Below are 18,402 nucleotides of genomic sequence, written 5' to 3' on the forward strand. Positions count from 1 at the left end.
GATAGATGGTTGTCGGCCAGATACGAGCGCCAGGAAGCAGCAATCGCACTATGATGCGAGGGCACCCATGCTAGAAGATGTGGAGACAAGAGTCAGACGAATGTATATAGTACTCAGGCAGCGGGAGGGTATATTGTCGAGGAAAGCAAGTGTGACAATAGGGAGTATTTGTGGAAGCGAACCAGCTCGTGTCTTGGGCGTCTATGGAAACAAGGCAGATTAATGTATTGAAGTAAGGTAAAAACGCACAATACACGCACCTCTGCAGCTGAGACACAGACGCTCACAAACGCTCCAAAGTCCGCCTCGACCGTGCTCAACACTACCAACCTCCAGTTAAATGTCGAAGCTCGTTCCAAGCACCACACCCCTTCGAACTTTTGAAGGTCATGAGAAGCGCGTAAGCGCAGTCGCAGTTTTCCCCGATAGACGAAGAATGGTTACGGGCTCGTGGGACAAGACGGTTTGTCTTTGGGACTTGAAGACAGGTGTTGTGTTGAAGAAGATGGAGGGGCATCGCAGTGAAGTGGAGGCATTGGCGGTATCACGAGATGGGCAAATAATAGCAAGCGGTGATGGAGATGGAGAGGTCATTGCTTGGAATGGAGAAACAGGAGAATCTCTTACCCAACCCATCAAAGCCCACTCCTGAACCGACCTGAGCTCCGCTTCGACGACATACTTCTATAATCTTGTCCATGCGTAGCTGAGTAAACCAGCGTCAGAAGAAGACTGCTAGATCAACGGAATTATAAACGAACATAGCTTTCAGATGACGGCGCAGGGCCGATGCAGTAGGCCTCATCTGCTTCAAGTACATGCAGTGAGTTTGCGTCAACTTCGCTGTCAAAGGCACTCCAATACTATCCTCTCCAACAACCCGCGGACGAGGTAAAAGCCCCCTCGCAATCTCAGCTTGAGCATTCGGTCCATCCCGCATTTCGAACACGAAGTTCTTCACCAGAACTGACAAAACCGCCTATGTCACAGTGAGTAACGTCGACGCTGGCTGATTCGTTTAAATCACCTTGAATTCTGCAATTGCAAAGTCTTTTCCAAGACACGTCCTCGGGCCGTCGACAAATGTCAGCAGATGTCTATGACCTTGGACTTCCTTGGCCTTCCCGCTGATGCCTTCTTCTGCCAGCCAACGGTCAGGATTGAACTCCTTTACATCAGGTCCCCAGATGGCCAAAGAGCGATTGATCGCCGCGACTGATATCGTGATCAACGTCCCCATGTCAAAAAATGGTCCTCACCTCGTTTCTGGCCATGTTCAGGTTTCCGAGTCTTGGTTGATGTGGTGGTAGACAAAGAATAAGTCAGCCAACAAACCGAACGGACTTGGGCAAATATTTGCGACGAAACCCTCAGCCCTGGCGTTAAACGCACTATCCATATGTGAGATCATACCAGCAATTTTCGGGTGGTCATATGGCACAAATATCTCGCAGATAGTGAGTCAAACTCGCTATATATTCCGAGGGTTGTCACATGTAGTTACATTTTGATACAGCCGTCTAGTCATGGGGTGTGAATTGGTCGGCGCTGGTTGTCTATTCAAGGATAGCTGTGTAGAGACGAAGCAGCGTTGAAGGCACGTTGTCGAGGGCTATGACTAAGGTGAACTAGGTTTATTTTGGTGGATTTGTGCAACTTTGTCAATTCACGCGTTAAACGCAGTGAATGTATTCATTCACCCGCTTAGATCTGTTGTTCATGCGCTAACATTATCTTGCAGGATGTTGCCCCTCACAATCCACGCCTTGCTGATTTACTCAATGTATGTGGTCCCTTAAATCTTTCTTCTAGTCATTTATACCACTGCATCAATTGTCACAGTCCAACGCAACATGTCGTGCCGCGCGTCGAAACATAGCCATGTCACCTTTCACACCCCTTCCCCACCCGCTAAGACTATCTACAGAGAAGCCCACTATTTTTCGCTACATCTGCCCGTTCCTTCCTTATCCTTACCTATTTCCCTCGCACATCACAAAAATTGCTCAACTGAGATATTACCCGATTTAGACCATGGTGCGCCACAGCGCTTGTCGGCGACATCCCGACCTGATGTAGACATATCACAATGATGTGCGTCTGCGATGTGTTTGTATCTACATGATAGATGCAATACATTAATATTGTCGACAAGATCTACACGCACTCAGTTTCCTCCAAGTCCTTTGTTTGGTCCGCTTTGTCACTTCCGCGCAAAATGTTGGGGTTGTTTTATGTAAGGCTCCAACAGGTTGAACTCGACTCCCCAACCAGGCCTCTCTTCTCCACTTACCCATTTCTCTTCCCACCACCACCACCATCTCCCTCGTGGCTACTGTTTGTAGTTCATAACCTGAATCTCCGCTCAAGGTAACACTAGTATATCTCTGCACAGAGTATATCCGCATTTATTACCTGAAGGTGAGTATATGCGCACTGCTTCCACTATCTTCCCTTCTTCATTTTGAGTTTCTGCATAGGCTCATGATCAGGCATGGTATGGGTAACCCGCCACGAGTCACGGGTACGGGTGCGGGTTAGAGTTGCCTGAAGGTGAGTATATGCGCACTGCTTCCACTATCTTCCCTTCACGGGTACGGGTCTCACTGACAACTCTCTTTGCTCAGTGTCAAGTCGTTTTTGGAAGTACGTGGAGTGTTTGTGTTCCTCGCTCGACTGTCCTCACTTCTTCCCCGCCATCGCTAGAAACACGTCCTGGCTGTGAATCGTGGTGCTGCAATTCCCGCTTAAATGGAGCGCATGTGTACGCTACAATTCTGCTTTTTCTTTGCCTCGCACTTACTAATCTGGTTCGTCAGTTTCATGGAGCATCCGTGGGCCAATGTCACTGATACTTTCTTGAACCTTGAAGGCAGCGGGAGGGTGAGCAATTCAAAGCGACATGTGCTGTATCACTTTGCTGACTGGAATCCTCAAGATGGTCTCTACTTTTCCGAGCGACTTCTCGCGCTCCTCTGGCGCCATGGAGTACTTCTCGTCTGCACGCAAATGTCATCACTGGCGACGCGTTTGCGCGTGGTGTTATTCGCACAGTTGGAGGCGGGGGTGAAAGAAGGCGAGGGGAGCATGCCTGTAGGGGAGCAGAACAAAGACGAGATCGCCATGCAAACAGAGACGTGACTCTGATGATATGCTCGAAGTAGACCAACATTAAAAGAATGTCAGGTCCGACGGTAAGGAGGACGATGTTCACGATCCACAGAGTTTGGAGTGTGAACATGATCATTATAGCACCAAATACTGATAAGAGAATTGTAGATGCCACCAGGTGGGATAGCAATGAAAGAACTCCTAATGCTCTACCAACCCTCCGCCGGAGGGTATGACCTCCTCCCACCTCCACCCTCTCAGCACCTGACCACAGGCTCTCGCCACGAATAGTCTGTAGCCACGCCCGCATCTACGTAGAACAACTCATAGCTGGAATTTTTTTGGGTTCGGTTCGAGTTCGAACCCCAAAAAAACCGAACCTGACCGTTCCGAACTGTTTGCAAGGATACAGTTCTGGGTTCGACGATTTTGTTGGACCAGACCATGGTTCGGTTTCATGCTATCATCACTTTGGCATGGACGGAATACAAAACCGGTCGGCTTCTTGGTAGGCACTGGAAATGTGAGTATATCAGCTTATATGCTGCATATATGCGCATATACTGTGTACTGATATACAGTCATCAGCGCAACACGTTCGGACGACGAACACTAGGGATCTCGACCAATCTATAAGGCACTTTGAACGTGCGGTTGATCTTTGCGCCATAGATCATCCATGCTGCTCTGCAGCACTGTTCAATCTAGCTTCTGTGAAGTTTGTTAATTGCCAAGTTAATGGACTGTACCTCGACCACAACATCCCCACCTCTCTTTTTCAACACGCCTTTGACTTGCGTCCGACTGGTCATCCTGACCGACCGATCACTCAACTCTGTCTCGCCATTGCTCTGCTGTCCCGCTTCACGAGCTCGACGCTTACATGTCCGCGACACAATGTCATGAAGGATTTTCCAGGTACACTTGCCGTGGATGCTGCGTCATGTGCACTTCGTAGCGGTGATGTGTGTCGCGCTGTCGAGTTGTTAGACTTACACCTTACTGACAGACTCATTCCCACCTCCTGGTCTTAGGTTCGTTGTTCAGCACTACAATTGCTTGCTGCTGAAGAGGTTCGAGGCACTTGAGCTCTGAAAATGAGCATGGCATAGTGTATGATTTTTTTTGTATTTTATACTAATTAAAATGAGAAAATTGATGGTTCGAACCGGTTCTGAACCTGAACCGGACCTTATGAATGGTCTGGTCCAGGGTTCGCCTCCTGCGCTGAACTGGACCGAAGGTTCAGTTCTGGGTTCGACAAAACACCCCCAAGAACTGGACCGAACCGGACTTCGGCAGCACTAGCTGCTGAAAAGAAGAAGAAAGTTGTTTGAAGGGCGTGCTACGCCCTTGGAGGGGAGTATGTGACGAAGCTGACAAATATCGATGATGCAATCAGATTAACAGCGGATAGGCGCTTATGACAGCGGAGAAGCGCATATACCCTTGACTTGTGATTATTGTTTCTTTTACATATGATTTATCTATCACGGGCTAAGTACTAGATACCTACTTAAGTAGTATACCCACTGTACTGAAGCCCTAGTTCTTTTCCAATCAACCCAGACTTTTACCTGGCTATTGCGTTGTGGGAAGACTCTTCTTACCTTGTGCCGATTACTCAAGCATTACCCTTCGAGCAAGCGTCACAAACATGCTACAGCAAATATCTGGGGCAAATCTCACATAATCAACAATTAATCAACCACTTTTCCATCTCAGCTGCTGCTTGTCGAGCTCGGCAACAAATTTGACTCTTGCTCACCTCGAAGGGTCTTGATTGCTTCTGCGCACGGCCTTGACGAAGGTATGGGTAAGATACATACCACCGCCTCCATGGCCACCACCTTGGGTTTGTCGAGTGGGCGTCGACATGTTGCGTTAAACTCAGAGCTGAACGTTATGCTGAACGATGGGCAGTAGTGACTCGTGAGGACAGATGGTCATCCTCGGCAATTTAGGACATGATCATTTCTGATGCCATGGTAGACTCAAGCTGCGGCGCAGTGGCCCTTCGTTCAATAGCGCCCAATTTCCCGGGATCTTCCTCGGTCGTGTAATCTACCCAAGTGCTACCTCGCTGTTACCTGGCTATTGTTCGGCACTATCTCTCAAGTCTCCATCGTTTCAGTGCTCGAGTTTTTATCCGCTTCACTGTGCGTATTCACCCAGGTCTCACTTGAATCATGATTTTGTACTAATTAGCGAAACACTTGACTGCAGTGAGCTGCGGAACTTGCAATCTTGTCTTTTCCAGCCTATTTCGCTGCTCGAGCCTCGCATTTATTCTCCCTGCATTTTTCCCAGTATTCATTGTTCGCGTTACTCGCTCCCTTGTGTCATTCAAACGAGAGAGTTTAGGGTTCGTATGATTACCCAATCCTTCTCGAGATGCTAATTGAATTGTATCCTCAGGAAACGATCAAGATCGTGATCTTACCATCGTATGCGTCTCAACGATATGACAGATGATGTCGAACGGTATCGGACGGAGTTACAAGAGTGTCCTCCTGGCCATTCTGATCGATCTACATCTCTTAGCAACCTTGCCAACAGCCTTCGAAACAAATTTGAGCGGCAAGGCGCCCTGTCTGACTTGGATGAGGCCATTGAGCTCCATCGAGCTGCACTGGAGCTCCGTTTCCCTGGTCATTCTGATAGATACATGACCCTCAACAATCTTGCCGTCGGCCTTAAATGCAGATTCGGGCAACGGAGTATCCCATCTGACCTGGATGAGGCTATTGAGCTCCATCGAGCTGCACTGGCACTCTGCCCCCCTAGCCACACCGATCGATCTGCATCTCTGAACAATCTTGCTGTCAGCTTGCAAGACAGGTTCAAGCAGCGGGGTGTCCGATCTGACCTGGATGAGGCCATTGAGCTCCATCGGGCTGCATTGGAGCTCCGTCCCCCCGGTCATTCTGACCGATCCGCAACTCTCAACAATATTGCCAATAGCCTTCAAGAGAGATTCAAGCAGCGGGGCGTCCAGTCTGATCTTGATCGGGCCATCGAGCTCCATCGAGCTGCGCTGGAGCTTCGTCCCCCCGGTTGTTCTGACCGATCCGCGTCTCTCAACAATCTTGCCAATAACCTTCAAGAAAGATTTAAGCAGAGGGGCATCCCATCTGACCTTGACGAGGCCACCGAACTCCACCGAGCTGCACTGCAGCTCCGTCCCCCCGGCCATTCTGGCCGACCATCGTCTCTCAACAACCTTGCAAACATGCTTCGAGAAAGATTTGAGCAGCAGGGCATCCTGTCTGACCTGGATGAGGCCATTGAGCTCTATCGAGCTGCACTGGAGCTCCGTCCCCCCAGTCATTCTGACCGATCTGCGTATCTCAATAATCTCGCCAATAGCCTTCAAGAGAGATTCAAGCAGCGGGGTGTCCAGTTTGATCTTAATCAGGCCATCGAGCTCCATCGGGCTGCGCTGGAGCTTCGTCCCCCCGGTTGTTCTGACCGATCCGCGTCTCTCAACAATCTTGCTAATAGCCTTCAAGAGAGATTTAAGCAGAGGGGCATCCCATCTGACCTTGACGAGGCCACTGAACTCCACCGAGCTGCACTGCAGCTCCGTCCCCCCGGTCATTCTGACCGATCCGCGTCTCTCAACAATCTTGCCAATAGCCTTCGGGACAGATACTCTCAGCGAGGCATTCTATCTGACCTCGATGAGGCCATTGATCTCCATCGAACTGCACTGGAGCTCCGTCCCCCCGGTTATTCTGACCGATCCGCGTATCTCAACAACCTTGCCAATAGCCTTCGGGACAGATACTCTCAGCGGGGCATCCCATCTGACCTTGATGAGGCCATTGATCTCCATCGAGCTGCACTGGCGCTCCGTCCACGCGGCCATCCTGATCGATCCATGTCTCTCAAAAATCTTGCCATCAGCCTTCGAGACAGATTCCAGCAGCAGGGTTTATCATCAGATGTGGATGAGGCCTTCGGGCTTTATTTCCAACTCTCCAATGTGTTTTATGCAGCCTCTCGTAGTGATATCCAGGCTGCCAGGTCATGGGTCGCTTCCGCTGAGCAGTTGAGGCATGGCTCTGCATTGATGGCTTATCAGACGACACTGAGATTTATGGATCAGCACGTTGCCGGTGTGCCATCTCAACACCATTTTGATCTGTTCAGGGAGGCCACGTCATCCCTTGCAACGGATGCTTTCTCGTGCAGCGTTCGTCGCGGTGCTTTAACGACTGCTGTGGAACTGGTGGAGCAGGGTCGTTCAGTATTCTGGACACGGTTGACAAGCTTTCACACACCATTGGACGAACTTTCCGTGTTAGGTGGCACCGGGGAGGCCTTGGCGCAAGAGTTCACCCGACTCAGCCTTCGCCTCCCTAACTCGCTAGACGCGTCTACTGAAGACCAATCCCCAGAGATTCAACAACTGATCATGGAATGGGATGATGTCATCACCCGCATCCGCATGCTGCCTAAATTTTCTCGGTTCCTCCTGCCTCCCCTGTTCTCTGACCTGCAGGAAGCGGCAGCAGAAGGTCTGGTCATTATTCTCAATGCCAGCCAATATAGCTGTGACGCCTTGATCATCCTGAGTTCTCGGGATCCCGTCCATGTTCCACTTGATATCGGACAAGCCGAGGTTGCCGAGTTGTCCTCCGAGTTCAAATCCCTCACAGACCGTGTTGGCACTTCTGATCATCAACTTGAATACAAGATTGTTGGCGTCCTACGCCAGCTTTGGGATCATGTCGTTGACCCAATAGTTCGGGCTCTCAGGGAGCTTTCGATTCACCGTCGCTCACGCATCTGGTGGTGTCCTACTGCTGAGTTCACGCTCCTTCCCCTCCACGCCGCAGGGCCGTACGCACAAGACAAACACAATTTGTCACACTTTTACATCTCCTCTTACACCTCAACTCTGGCGGCACTTATTCGCGCGAGGCAGCAAGCTCGTGAAGACGCATCTATTCAGCAGTTTGCCGCCATTGGTCAAGCAAACCAGAACATAGGAGAGGAACTTCTGCATGTCGATGCTGAGCTAGACGTTGTCGCTCAGTGCCTTGCACCCCTCCTATCCCTCACTCCACCCAGCCTGTCCTTCACACGACATGACAATGCAACAGTGCAACATGCATTGGATGCACTAAGCCGAAATCAATGGCTTCACCTGGCTTGCCATGGAATGCTGGATCGAATACAACCGTTCGATTCTTCCTTCGCAATGCGCGATGGGCGGTTAACCATCAGGGACATTGTCCGATCTCGCTCGCAGAATCCAGATTTTGCGTTCTTATCGGCTTGCCACACTAGCGTGGGCGATGAGTCGAACACTAATGAGGCGATCCATCTCGCTGCAGCGATTCAATTCTCCGAATTTCGCAGTATCATCGGCCCCATGTGGTTTGTTGACGACGATGTTGCACATCAGGTTGTTTCTGCCTTTTATCTCAACCTGGTGGATGGTCCAGGAAGGTTGGACTGCACACGGGCTGCGGTAGCGTTGCACAAGGCTGTGAAGTCGTTGCGCAAGAAGATTCCACTGGAACAGCAGATCGTGTTTGTTCACGTAGGTGTTTAGTGAGAGAGTGACTCGATTGACCTCATTCTCATTGTCGCATTTTCTTCCTTTCTTCCTTTCTTTCTGTCTGGTTACTTTGATTCCCTTGCTTTCCTGCCGCACGATACTCAAATTGTTGCTGTATTTTGTACCAGTACTTCTACACCGCCTAGCTTGGGCATACATGACCGCAATCTATAACCCTGGTACCGTCATTTTCACTAGTAGCTTCCGCACAGTCAATCACTCTGCCACATAACTACCAATACTGTAGGTGAATTCAACTTTAGTGGCAAATGACTACGTGACGAGACACATTTCGTCAGTCAGCTGGAAGGTGATATCAATATTTGCAGTAACATCCCAGAGTCTACGCGAACCAACGAATTGCGATGTATATAGTACATGATGTGGAGTCCAAGCAACTACCAAAATGAAAACGAATGTGCGCAGCCAAATCATAAATGAGTGTATGAAAATGAAGACGATGTCCATAGGAAAGCAAATGCGAGTCCATGTGAGTAGTTAGACGAGCATCTATTATAAAAGGAAATTAAACGCCAACTAAAAGTCGAGGAAAGCATGGATGGTTGATCTATCTATGCATCTATTAAATGCGACATGCAGATTTAGCAAAAAACGATGCAACAAAATGCACGAAAGCAAAGCAAAAGAACGCATATCAACGCCAACACCAACACCCCCTACAAACTAAACACCCCCGCAGCCCTCCTCCTACTCTGAATCGGATGCACAAGTACCAAACTAATTCCAAGACCCACAGTCAACCCAATACTCGTGCTGATCAACTGCAGCGCCGTCTTGAACCCGCTTAGGTAGGAGGAACTAGAGCCCGAGGTTTGGTCGACGACAAAGTTGAAGAGTCCGCCGTTGCCTAGGCCTGAGGGGAGTTGGAAGAGGATGCCTGTGATCTGCGTGCGTGTGAGATACGAAAAGATGAAAACGCGAGGAAAACAAAGACAAAGAGAACGAGAAAGATTAAAACGCACCATGACGACAAACGCGTTGCCCTCAAAAAACCTCCCATAGAGATTCGACACGAACCCCACAGCAAACGCCCCAACAGCAGCCGATATATCGCTCTGGTTCGGGAATTTGGTGCTTACGAAATGGTTCGTCACCCATCCGATACATGAGATGGCGACTAGGAGAAGCTGTGCGTCGGAATCAGTCAGTGTCGCGTCGGAATCGGGTCGGTGTCACATCAACCCCCCAAAAACCAAAACCCCCATTGAAAACACCCCCAAAAAACTCAAAAACTCACCAACTCCCTCCTCCCAACAACAGCCCCAAACCTCAAACTCAAAAACAAGCTATACAACGGCACACTCAAAAAAGCCCACCACAAACTCGGCGTGCGCTGCCACCACCCGCCCTCCGGGTCGTGGCTCGCCGTGCACATGAAATCAGTGCCGCCTACTAGGGCTTTCCCCAGCATCGTCTGATAGAGCTCTGCACCGATCGCTAGGCCGAAGCCGAGGAAGAGGCTGTACATGAGGGCGTAGCAGAGGCGCACGGAACCTGCTATTAGGGAGCGGGAGGAGATTTCGAGGGAGCCGTTTAGGACTATGAAGCCCTGGGTGGTTTGTTAGCGGGAGACGCGGGGACGGATGCGGTGTGAAGCGAAAAAAGGTATGGATGCGACAGATGCAATGTGACACGACAGAGGGAGGGAGAAAAAGGAACTCAACTCACAGGTAAAATAAGCACCACACTACTACTAGCAACAGCCTCATAACAAACCCTCTTCGTACTAGCAAGCGCAGCGCTCAAAAAGCTCAGCAGCGTCGCGACCGTGATCTCAAACACGTTCCCATACAGCTCGTTGCGCACGCTGAGGAGCTGGATGGTCACGAGGAGCGCACCGAGGGGGAAGGAGACGAGACAGTCGATGAAGGATCCGTTGAATGAGACGCTGCAGATGCTGCTGCTGCACATCCCCCCAAGGAAGATGAGCTGGGGGAAGGAGTAGATCGGCTTTTTGCGCATTAGGGTGTCGAGGGCACTGCTGGCTGAGGATACGGAAATGACGTCGTGGATGACCTGCGCGTTCGACGAGAGGTTGAGGTGAGTCATTCGTTCATAATCAGAAACGCGAGAACGACGTACATCCCAATACAACCCATGCGCCTCTCCAAGCTTGCCCAAATCCAAATTACTCCCCTGCCTTATAAACTTGACATTACTCGTCCCAGTCGCGTTATCTTCGAAGCTGATCCACATGACATCAGGCAGATACATACAGCTCAGCTCTAGCTCCAAAACACGCGCTGTGCTTTGGATCTGCGCGACGAGCCTGTGCGAGGGGCCTCCGAACATCATCATCGCGCGTGCGAGTTTGAGGATGAATTCTTGGCGTTGGAGGATCGCTGCTACGTGATGGGTGATCTGTATGTGAACAAGAATGAAAAAAAAACGACATGAGTAACATAACCCACAGCAAAAAGAAAGAGAAGGAAAAGAAAACGCACATAAACCTCCGCTCTCTTCCTCTTCCGCCTCTTCTCCTTCTCCCTCCTCTCCCTCTCCTTTCTCCCCCTCCTCTCCCTCTCCTTCTGCTCTTCTAACCACTTGGCACCGAAATAATCACTGTCGGCTCTTTCTTTCCCATCGAGTTCCTTTTCCTTTTCATCGGGCGAACCAGCGACGCTACTCGCCCTCGTCCCAGTCCCAGTCCCAGGTGTAGACTCCCCACTAGCACTAACAGGATGGCGCAAAGGCGTCCCAGGCATACTCAACGAAAACCCCATCCCCTTGAAATGCCCCCCATGCAACGGGTGCGGTAAATCCCTCAACACTCCTTTCCACCGCTTCGACTTTTTGAGCTCAGCGGTAGGCAACTTTGTCGGCGGGGTTGACTCAGTGGTGGAAGTTGGTGTGGGTGTCGACGCTGTCGTCGCTGTGGTAGGTGGTGGAACGAGCGTATCTTGAGGAGAAAAATATTCTTCTTCTTCCTGCACTTCCGGATCTATTTCAGTTTCGAGTCGGGGGGGTCGGACGGGGGCTTTAGACGCGACTTCACCCTCGTGGTCTTCTTCGACGGTCCCGCCTACCCCTTTTGTGAAATCGAAATCGGTGCTTTTGGAGCGACGGGGGAGACGTAAGCTTAGACGGGGAGGGGTTCGCTTTGATCCTTCTCCTTCGACGGGCCCGGTAACGGTTCCCTCGCCTAAATCGACTTCGGACGGAGCCCCCTCGCCATCCTCATACCGATACCTTACAAGCCCATACCCCCTCTTCAAATCAGGCGCCAAGCCCAACTGCATCGGAGCAGCAGCACCCGTAAGGGTCCCAGCGCCTGTGATAAGCGCCGCCATACTCGACGGTGGTTTCTCTTTGGGTTTGAGGGAGGAGAGGAGGGAGGCGGTGCTGCTTGAGGCGGAGTGGATGGTGTGGCCTAGGGAGGCGGAGTGTGCGTGGGATAGGGAGTATGATTTTTTGTGTTTGTGTTTTTGTTGGGATTTGGATTTGGGGTGGGGAAGCCATGGAAGGTCGGGGTTGGAGAGGTCTGATTCGTCTCCGCTTTGTGCGTGGTCGTCGTGTTCGTTGCCGTAGAGGGCCAAGAGGGCGCCCAGCACGCCAGAGCCCAGTTTAGGCTGAGAAGGGTGCAAGGGAGGATGGGATTCGGGGTCGTAAGGGGCGTGGGTTTGGGCGTAACGTGGGGGGTGGTGGGGTGTAGGAGCGACTGATGGGGGAGTGTGGAAATGCCACCATGATTTCTTGGGGGGTTGACGCGGCTGTGGGGATTCCTCTACCTCGTCGGGGTCGTCTGTGTCTGTGCCTCTGTTCTCTTTTTCTGGGTCTGGAGCTCGTGAGCGTGGTCTGGAGCGGTGACGACGACCTGGGATACGCCATCGTTTTGTGTGGGCTCTGACGACGCCTGCTGCTTCGCGTACAGCGAGGTGTTCGACGTGGCCGTCTGCTGTGATTTCAGAGTCGCCGCTTTGTTGTCTTGAAGAGAGAGGGAGGCCTGCGCTTTCTAGGGGGTCTATGAAGACTTCACCTGGGAGGGCGTGGGTGCGGCAGGGGAGGAATTGGGTGGAAGATGTGGGGGATGTGGGCGCGGATGAAGTGGGTGTACTTGGGGGATAGGTGTGTGTGTCTGCTTTGGAAGGAGAATTTAAGGAGTAAGAACGGTGGCGCTCTAGTGCGTCTTTGAGTGTTTCGAACGCGTTTGGCTAGACGTTGAATGTGAGTAGGGGTATAAAATGGATGTCGGGTGCTCACGTCTTGTGCCATCTCGTCTAGTGCGTGTGAATCTGGTTCATGGAGGTCCTCCGTGGTTGCCCATTGTACGCGACGGGGAGTACGCGCACCAGGGGTCGGTGACATGATACTGGTCGGCATCGTATTAGACGATGATGAAGACATGAATGAAAATGGCTACGCACCTTTGATATGATTTTTTGAAATAAGAATTGCAAAATGCAATTGTATTGACGGTCTCACTGAAGGGATCTCTTTAAAGTACTATACACTAATAATAGAACTTGACGTCATTTCGCTCTCCACCCGCCAAGGTGTCAACAGTACTCCACTTGTCAATTTCAGTCGCCATCCCTTCACGCGCCTATTTAATCGCGGCTCCACTTCAACTCCTTACGGTCAACGATACTCACCCAAATACCCATTCCAAGCTCAAATTACGCACGTTCCACTCCAGCTGACTCCGGTCCTATAACCCGCCGTTATCATCACCGCGTTATCATTACCATTTCAAGAATCGAGCACGATAAGCGAGTCGGGTCACAATCTTGTCACGCCTACAAAAGACTTCTTTCAGCTTTCGCTTTACTATACCGCCTTCCCTACCACTCGCTCTCCCTTCTTTGTCTACATCCAGTCTTTCACATTCCCATTCCCAACTCCCAGAATGGCCTTGAGGCCCATCCACCACACATTGCTGTTCAACATACGCGGACGACAGCCACGTTGTCAGCGACTCCCCCTCAAACACTATCGTAGAAGCCTTCTTTCACCACTCATCTCCGAGCAAGGATTTCTATCTGATTCACTTGAGAGACGAAACACTGCTCAGAAGTTTCAAGTCGAGGGGCGAACGACTACAGAGCTCCCAATGACCTCAAGGAACCTATTTGGTTGCTTTTTTTGCACGAAAAGTTCAACAAAGTAGGTTCCTTGTGCTAATATGTTCATGCGCGTGCCAGACCTCAAGGAACCTACTACGCTACCTCTTTTCATCGAATGAAAAGATCAGCATAGTAGGTTCCTTGTGCTAATATGTTCTACTGATGCGCGTGCCGCCATCTCTCTTCAAGGCACGGAGCGCGCAAGCAGGCTACAGGGAATATTAATACTCGATTCCTGCTAACGCGAACTCTGCATCCCAGGTGCCTGACACTCATCACGCTCCATGGTATTCATCAAATACTGTTCCTTCAAATGAGTCACGATCGACAAACATTATGTTACAAACGAAGTGTCAAGACGAGGTCAAGATAGTAGTCGTCGTAAAAGTTCTGAAATTCAATTTTTTTTGTCTGGCTCATCCGTTACGAGGTATGCACATGCACCATCGTTCGTCCAAAGGAAGTACACCGTGCTCGTCATTGATGAGGGAAAGACCCCCAATAATTGCACGCCATTGGACGTTCGATCACCGCGCCAAATATCTCAGCGAACTACGTGTTTCGCCGCCTCGTTTTTCCTAACTTTTGCTTTCATTGAGTATATTATTCGAATGTCTAGCTCTTGCAGGCATAATCATTTTCCCCAGGCTTCTCCTTGTCACTCTCAGTCTAGAGCGACTCGCGAAGCGCAGAGTATTGTGCCAGTTCCACAGCGCTTCATCTATAACCCCACAGGTAATACACATATTCAGGGTCTGGGACTGTAACACGACTCACGAGTGCCCATCCTTCATATGCAGCAAATCGTGCCAAGATTGCCTCATCTCACAGACAGGGACGCTTCTATTCGATGAGTCATTGACACGCCTAAGGTGCAAACGAGCCTGCTCCTGTCCACGGCAATTCAAGTACATATTTGCATGATCTGCGTACTCTGGGGTCTACTAAAAATATTAGGAATGCACCAGTAATGAGTGGAACAACTCGTAAGTCGTGATATTGGAACCATCAAGGAGGTTTTGTTCAAGTACTTATTGCATAACAAGATCTATTCAACGTCCTCGGGGGGACCTCGCCGCCACAATATGCCACCACCGCGCTGGCTACTATTATGCTCTAGTATGTGGCGCGAGGTCATGCGGGCACTGGGCACCGCTCAGGCCTATCAGATCTCGTCACAACAATGGTATACTCCTCGTAGTGACGTTTGGCCAAGCTCCTACAATTCGCTTGATTATTGAATTTCTGGATTGGCACATGGTCAGTGAGCGCGTTTCCCACATCACTGCAAAATATGAAAACTGGGTGAATAGATCATCATCATAGGAGTTTCACTGAACCGTACCAAGAGGACTCGTGAAGTGAGTCTGGAATATTATGTGAGTCGGGAGAATTAATATTTATCTTGTGCCTGCATTCTTGATGCCTTCCAACTTCCGAGGCATTCAAAACAATTACATCACGGAACGTGAGCCTGCACTCTCGATACCTTCCAAGGCATTCAAAACAATTACATCACGGAACGTGAGCCTGCACTCTCGATACCCTTCCAAGGCATTCAAAACAATTACATTACGGAACGTGAGCCTGCACTCTCGATACCTTCCAAGGCATTCAAAACAATTACATCACGGAACGTGAGCCTGCACTCTCGATACCTTCCAAGGCATTCAAAACAATTACATCACGGAACGTGAGCCGGCATCTGTTTCGTTACCCAGCATCCAGTGATGCAGGGGTACGTGCAGATTGTTTGGCTTCCCCCTATACAACCCGTGTATAAAAGCCAACATACCAGCTCCAGAACCAGACAACACCAACAAGTTCCAGCCATGAAATTCGCTTCATTCACCACCATGATCGTATCTGCCGCAGTGATGGCTAGCGTAGCTATCGCATCCGAGGACCTGTCGATTACACCCAAGAACCTCCCTTGCAACAATCCCGGTGAGCACTTCTACAGCTTACCTGCAAACCTAGACCGCATGCTGAAGGCTATCCACAGGTGAGACGGGGTGCTCGACGGGCCTCAAGGGCTACAACAACGGCAATGATTTCGGGTATTTTTGTGGAGCTAACCGCAAAATCATATCCTTCACGGCATGCCCGTGCAAAAATTGTTGTCATGTGACTTCCGACGGGAATGACTTCACTTGTTCATGATCCTTGATGCTTGCTCAACCACACAGTGCTGAGTGAGCCCATCCCTCGTCGTTTCCCTCCGAGTGCGAGTGCTGATGTGCTTTGCTTTGCTTTGCTTTCGCTAGTGCGTAGAACATTTAATATTGGCGTGATACGCGCAAGAGGGCGTGAAGGAGTACTAGTACTGTAGCGTCGTGAAGCGTTTTGGAGCCAATTGAATCGTCACACTGTTCTCGCTGTCCAACGATGCATGCTAAAATTGTGATGCAAAGTACATAAACCAGTCAACCTTGCGCTTCCGCCCCAGGGAGTCCACTGAGGTTTGGTATGAAGCCAGGAATCAAAAGTCCCCATCAAATTTGTCTGATCCTCAGCAATAGCATGTCAAGTCATTTGTTTTTAGATACGTTTCGGACGTTCCCTCATTCTTCCTCTTGGGTTCTTTGGACTTGTGATGCCTTGTTTCCTTTATGCAGGTGTGAAGTGTCATGATTGTTTTACGTTCTCGGTGTAGCTGGCTTGTTGGAATCTAGGGTGGAGGTGGCCACGTTATGACTGTTGGTGAGTATCGCTGAAGAGTTATTGTTGCGCACCAGCTTACTGGTATTTATACAGGGGGTTTCTATCTGCACGAATTCTCAAACTTCAGCTGGTGAGTGACGATCATCACTTTTGGTCTTTAATGTACTGAGGCGGTTCTCCAGGATGGCTTCCAAGTTACAAGCTCGTATCTTGCAATTTGTCTTTCATGCTGATCTGACACATTCGGAGTGCCGTATATGTTGTCTTACAGATCAGGCTCGTCATCTCACGCACCGACTCCAAGCCTGCGCAACTAGACCGTAATTGGGATCAGCATGTCTTCTCGTTTGCGACACGAGGGCATCCACGCCTGAGTCCTGACATTGTTTCAAGACCGTACCATTCGCAGGAGGCGTTGTCAAGTATACGAATGCAGCCGCTATCAATGGTGCTTCCAGGTCGCAAATCCGAGGGAAACGGAAAGGCTTGTCACCCAGGGTTGAAGTGTGCTTAGATGTCGTTGCGCAGATATATTTTATGTGTAGATCATCTTTGGAGTCTTGGCAATGTTAATGGCGCTGCTTCGCGCTTACTATGGACTCGTAGACTAGGTGGTACAATGTGTGCCCGAAAAATGATAGTTGATGTTTGCTTACATAATCTATCATTTTTCGGGTGCGATCCTAATGCTAGAATCAAAGACACTTTTTCGCCAGTTGGGGGGGGGTGTTTTCGGTGGTGTCGATATGTGCTTTCCCGCTGCACTGCTACGTGCAAGTCTCTGCGTCTGCTATGACTCTGGTTTTCTTTTTTGATCTCTCGGTGAGCTGGATTCGCGGGTCTCGAAGTATGTGTCTTTTGAAGTCACGTGACCGAGAATTTAGATGTGCGGTGCGCTCAACCAACTCGTGAGTATGAGAGACCAGAATTCAGAATCGTTTCTGACGAGGTGCAGAACGAGACGAGAAGGCGGTGGAAGCCTAAAACCGAAAAACAACGAGTGTGAGGTAGTTTAGGGACGACAAAAACCGGGTGCACGACGCTACCCATCCTGAGCATTGCTCACCACTCAGTCGTGACCCGGGGCCAACGACTCCCCCTTGTTACGAGAACTGCGAAGGGATACAATATGATTGCGTGGGAATATGACTACTTGAAACGGCGCGCGTAACTGTTCATTGACGAATGGACCATCGAAATACGAGCGTCTGTGAAGGATGAAGTAACAAAAAGAGGTAAGATACACTCAATCTTCCTCCAATAGTCCAAGAATGCGTGCGATTTCCAACGTCCTTGTTTGGCCACGATGTCGGGAGGGATGCCACGTAATAACAATTCTGATGCGCCCCCAATTCTAAAGCAATGACCTGACAGTTCCAATAGCCCGGCTTCCCGCCATATGTAGTTGCAACGTGCCAGAAGCCATGGTCTTGTCATTGGCGCCCATCCTCCGCTAGCTGTTTCATAGGCGAAAAATGGTGCTGTCTGAGGCACGTTTGCATTCGCGGACATATGATGCTCGAGTGCCGTTACCGGATTGGTCAAGTCGTCGATTTTAGAAGCTACGATGTCCTCGCCTTCATTGTGCGTGGTTTTTGTCCAAGGTATGTGGATGACGGTGAACGGGAGTTGGTTCGGGAGACTTCGTTTGCGGACTGACGTGGAGCGTGAAATGTGTTTGGCGGGGTCGAAGCTATTTAGTGAGTCCACTACGAGCTCTCCGAGTCTGTAACTATTAAGTCAATGAACCGAGACTGGTATGCTGTGTCCTACCTGCAGCAGCACCAGAACGCGACGCACGACACTGCGTATACAGCTGCGTCGAAGGCGTTTGAGAGGTCTAGTCCCCGGAATAAGGCGTGCATGTGCTCTAGCGTGACGGGTGGTCTACGAGGACGCTTTGATGAGTCGGGTACGGTTTTTGCAAGACCTGCTGTTGCTGAACGTAGTAAGGCATGTCCGAACCATGGG

General features: G+C 50.2%; 5 protein-coding genes across 5 annotated transcripts; 2 read left to right on the plus strand and 3 right to left on the minus strand.

Annotated features, from left to right (window-relative positions):
* Positions 1 to 1,018: 1,018 nt before the first annotated feature.
* Positions 1,019 to 1,240, minus strand: DEU56DRAFT_741269 (cytochrome P450; the record flags this gene model as incomplete). Its single annotated transcript, XM_041348867.1, has 1 exon — positions 1,019 to 1,240. One exon carries the CDS (start codon positions 1,238 to 1,240, stop codon positions 1,019 to 1,021), a length of 222 nt encoding a protein of 73 aa, XP_041205957.1.
* Positions 1,241 to 2,682: 1,442 nt separating this feature from the next.
* DEU56DRAFT_758103 (uncharacterized protein) lies at positions 2,683 to 3,557 on the minus strand (the record flags this gene model as incomplete). Its single annotated transcript, XM_041350205.1, has 6 exons — positions 2,683 to 2,734; positions 2,804 to 2,865; positions 2,926 to 2,999; positions 3,020 to 3,091; positions 3,325 to 3,421; positions 3,492 to 3,557. The coding sequence occupies 6 exons, from the start codon at positions 3,555 to 3,557 to the stop codon at positions 2,683 to 2,685; spliced, it is 423 nt and encodes a 140-aa protein (XP_041205958.1).
* Positions 3,558 to 3,698: 141 nt separating this feature from the next.
* Positions 3,699 to 8,968, plus strand: DEU56DRAFT_860897 (TPR-like protein). The gene is made up of 3 exons (XM_041355324.1): positions 3,699 to 4,076; positions 4,852 to 4,921; positions 5,583 to 8,968. The coding sequence occupies exons 1-3, from the start codon at positions 4,014 to 4,016 to the stop codon at positions 8,675 to 8,677; spliced, it is 3,228 nt and encodes a 1,075-aa protein (XP_041205959.1). The 5' UTR covers positions 3,699 to 4,013; the 3' UTR covers positions 8,678 to 8,968.
* A 59-nt stretch (positions 8,969 to 9,027) lies between these two features.
* Positions 9,028 to 13,110, minus strand: DEU56DRAFT_816968 (uncharacterized protein). Its single transcript, XM_041353885.1, has 8 exons — positions 13,069 to 13,110; positions 12,905 to 13,013; positions 11,149 to 12,855; positions 10,787 to 11,065; positions 10,373 to 10,720; positions 9,942 to 10,253; positions 9,667 to 9,831; positions 9,028 to 9,588 (listed from the first exon to the last, which is right to left on the minus strand). Exons 2-8 carry the CDS (start codon positions 13,007 to 13,009, stop codon positions 9,361 to 9,363), a joined length of 3,144 nt encoding a protein of 1,047 aa, XP_041205960.1. The 5' UTR covers positions 13,010 to 13,013; positions 13,069 to 13,110; the 3' UTR covers positions 9,028 to 9,360.
* Positions 13,111 to 15,576: 2,466 nt separating this feature from the next.
* DEU56DRAFT_816974 (uncharacterized protein) lies at positions 15,577 to 16,134 on the plus strand. The gene is made up of 3 exons (XM_041353886.1): positions 15,577 to 15,714; positions 15,773 to 15,962; positions 16,035 to 16,134. The coding sequence occupies exons 1-2, from the start codon at positions 15,600 to 15,602 to the stop codon at positions 15,928 to 15,930; spliced, it is 273 nt and encodes a 90-aa protein (XP_041205961.1). The 5' UTR covers positions 15,577 to 15,599; the 3' UTR covers positions 15,931 to 15,962; positions 16,035 to 16,134.
* Positions 16,135 to 18,402: the final 2,268 nt, after the last annotated feature.

The sequence above is a fragment of the Suillus clintonianus genome (genome assembly GCF_016758775.1).
Source record: "Suillus clintonianus strain FC179 chromosome Unknown DEU56scaffold_63, whole genome shotgun sequence".
Taxonomy (NCBI): domain Eukaryota; kingdom Fungi; phylum Basidiomycota; class Agaricomycetes; order Boletales; family Suillaceae; genus Suillus; species Suillus clintonianus.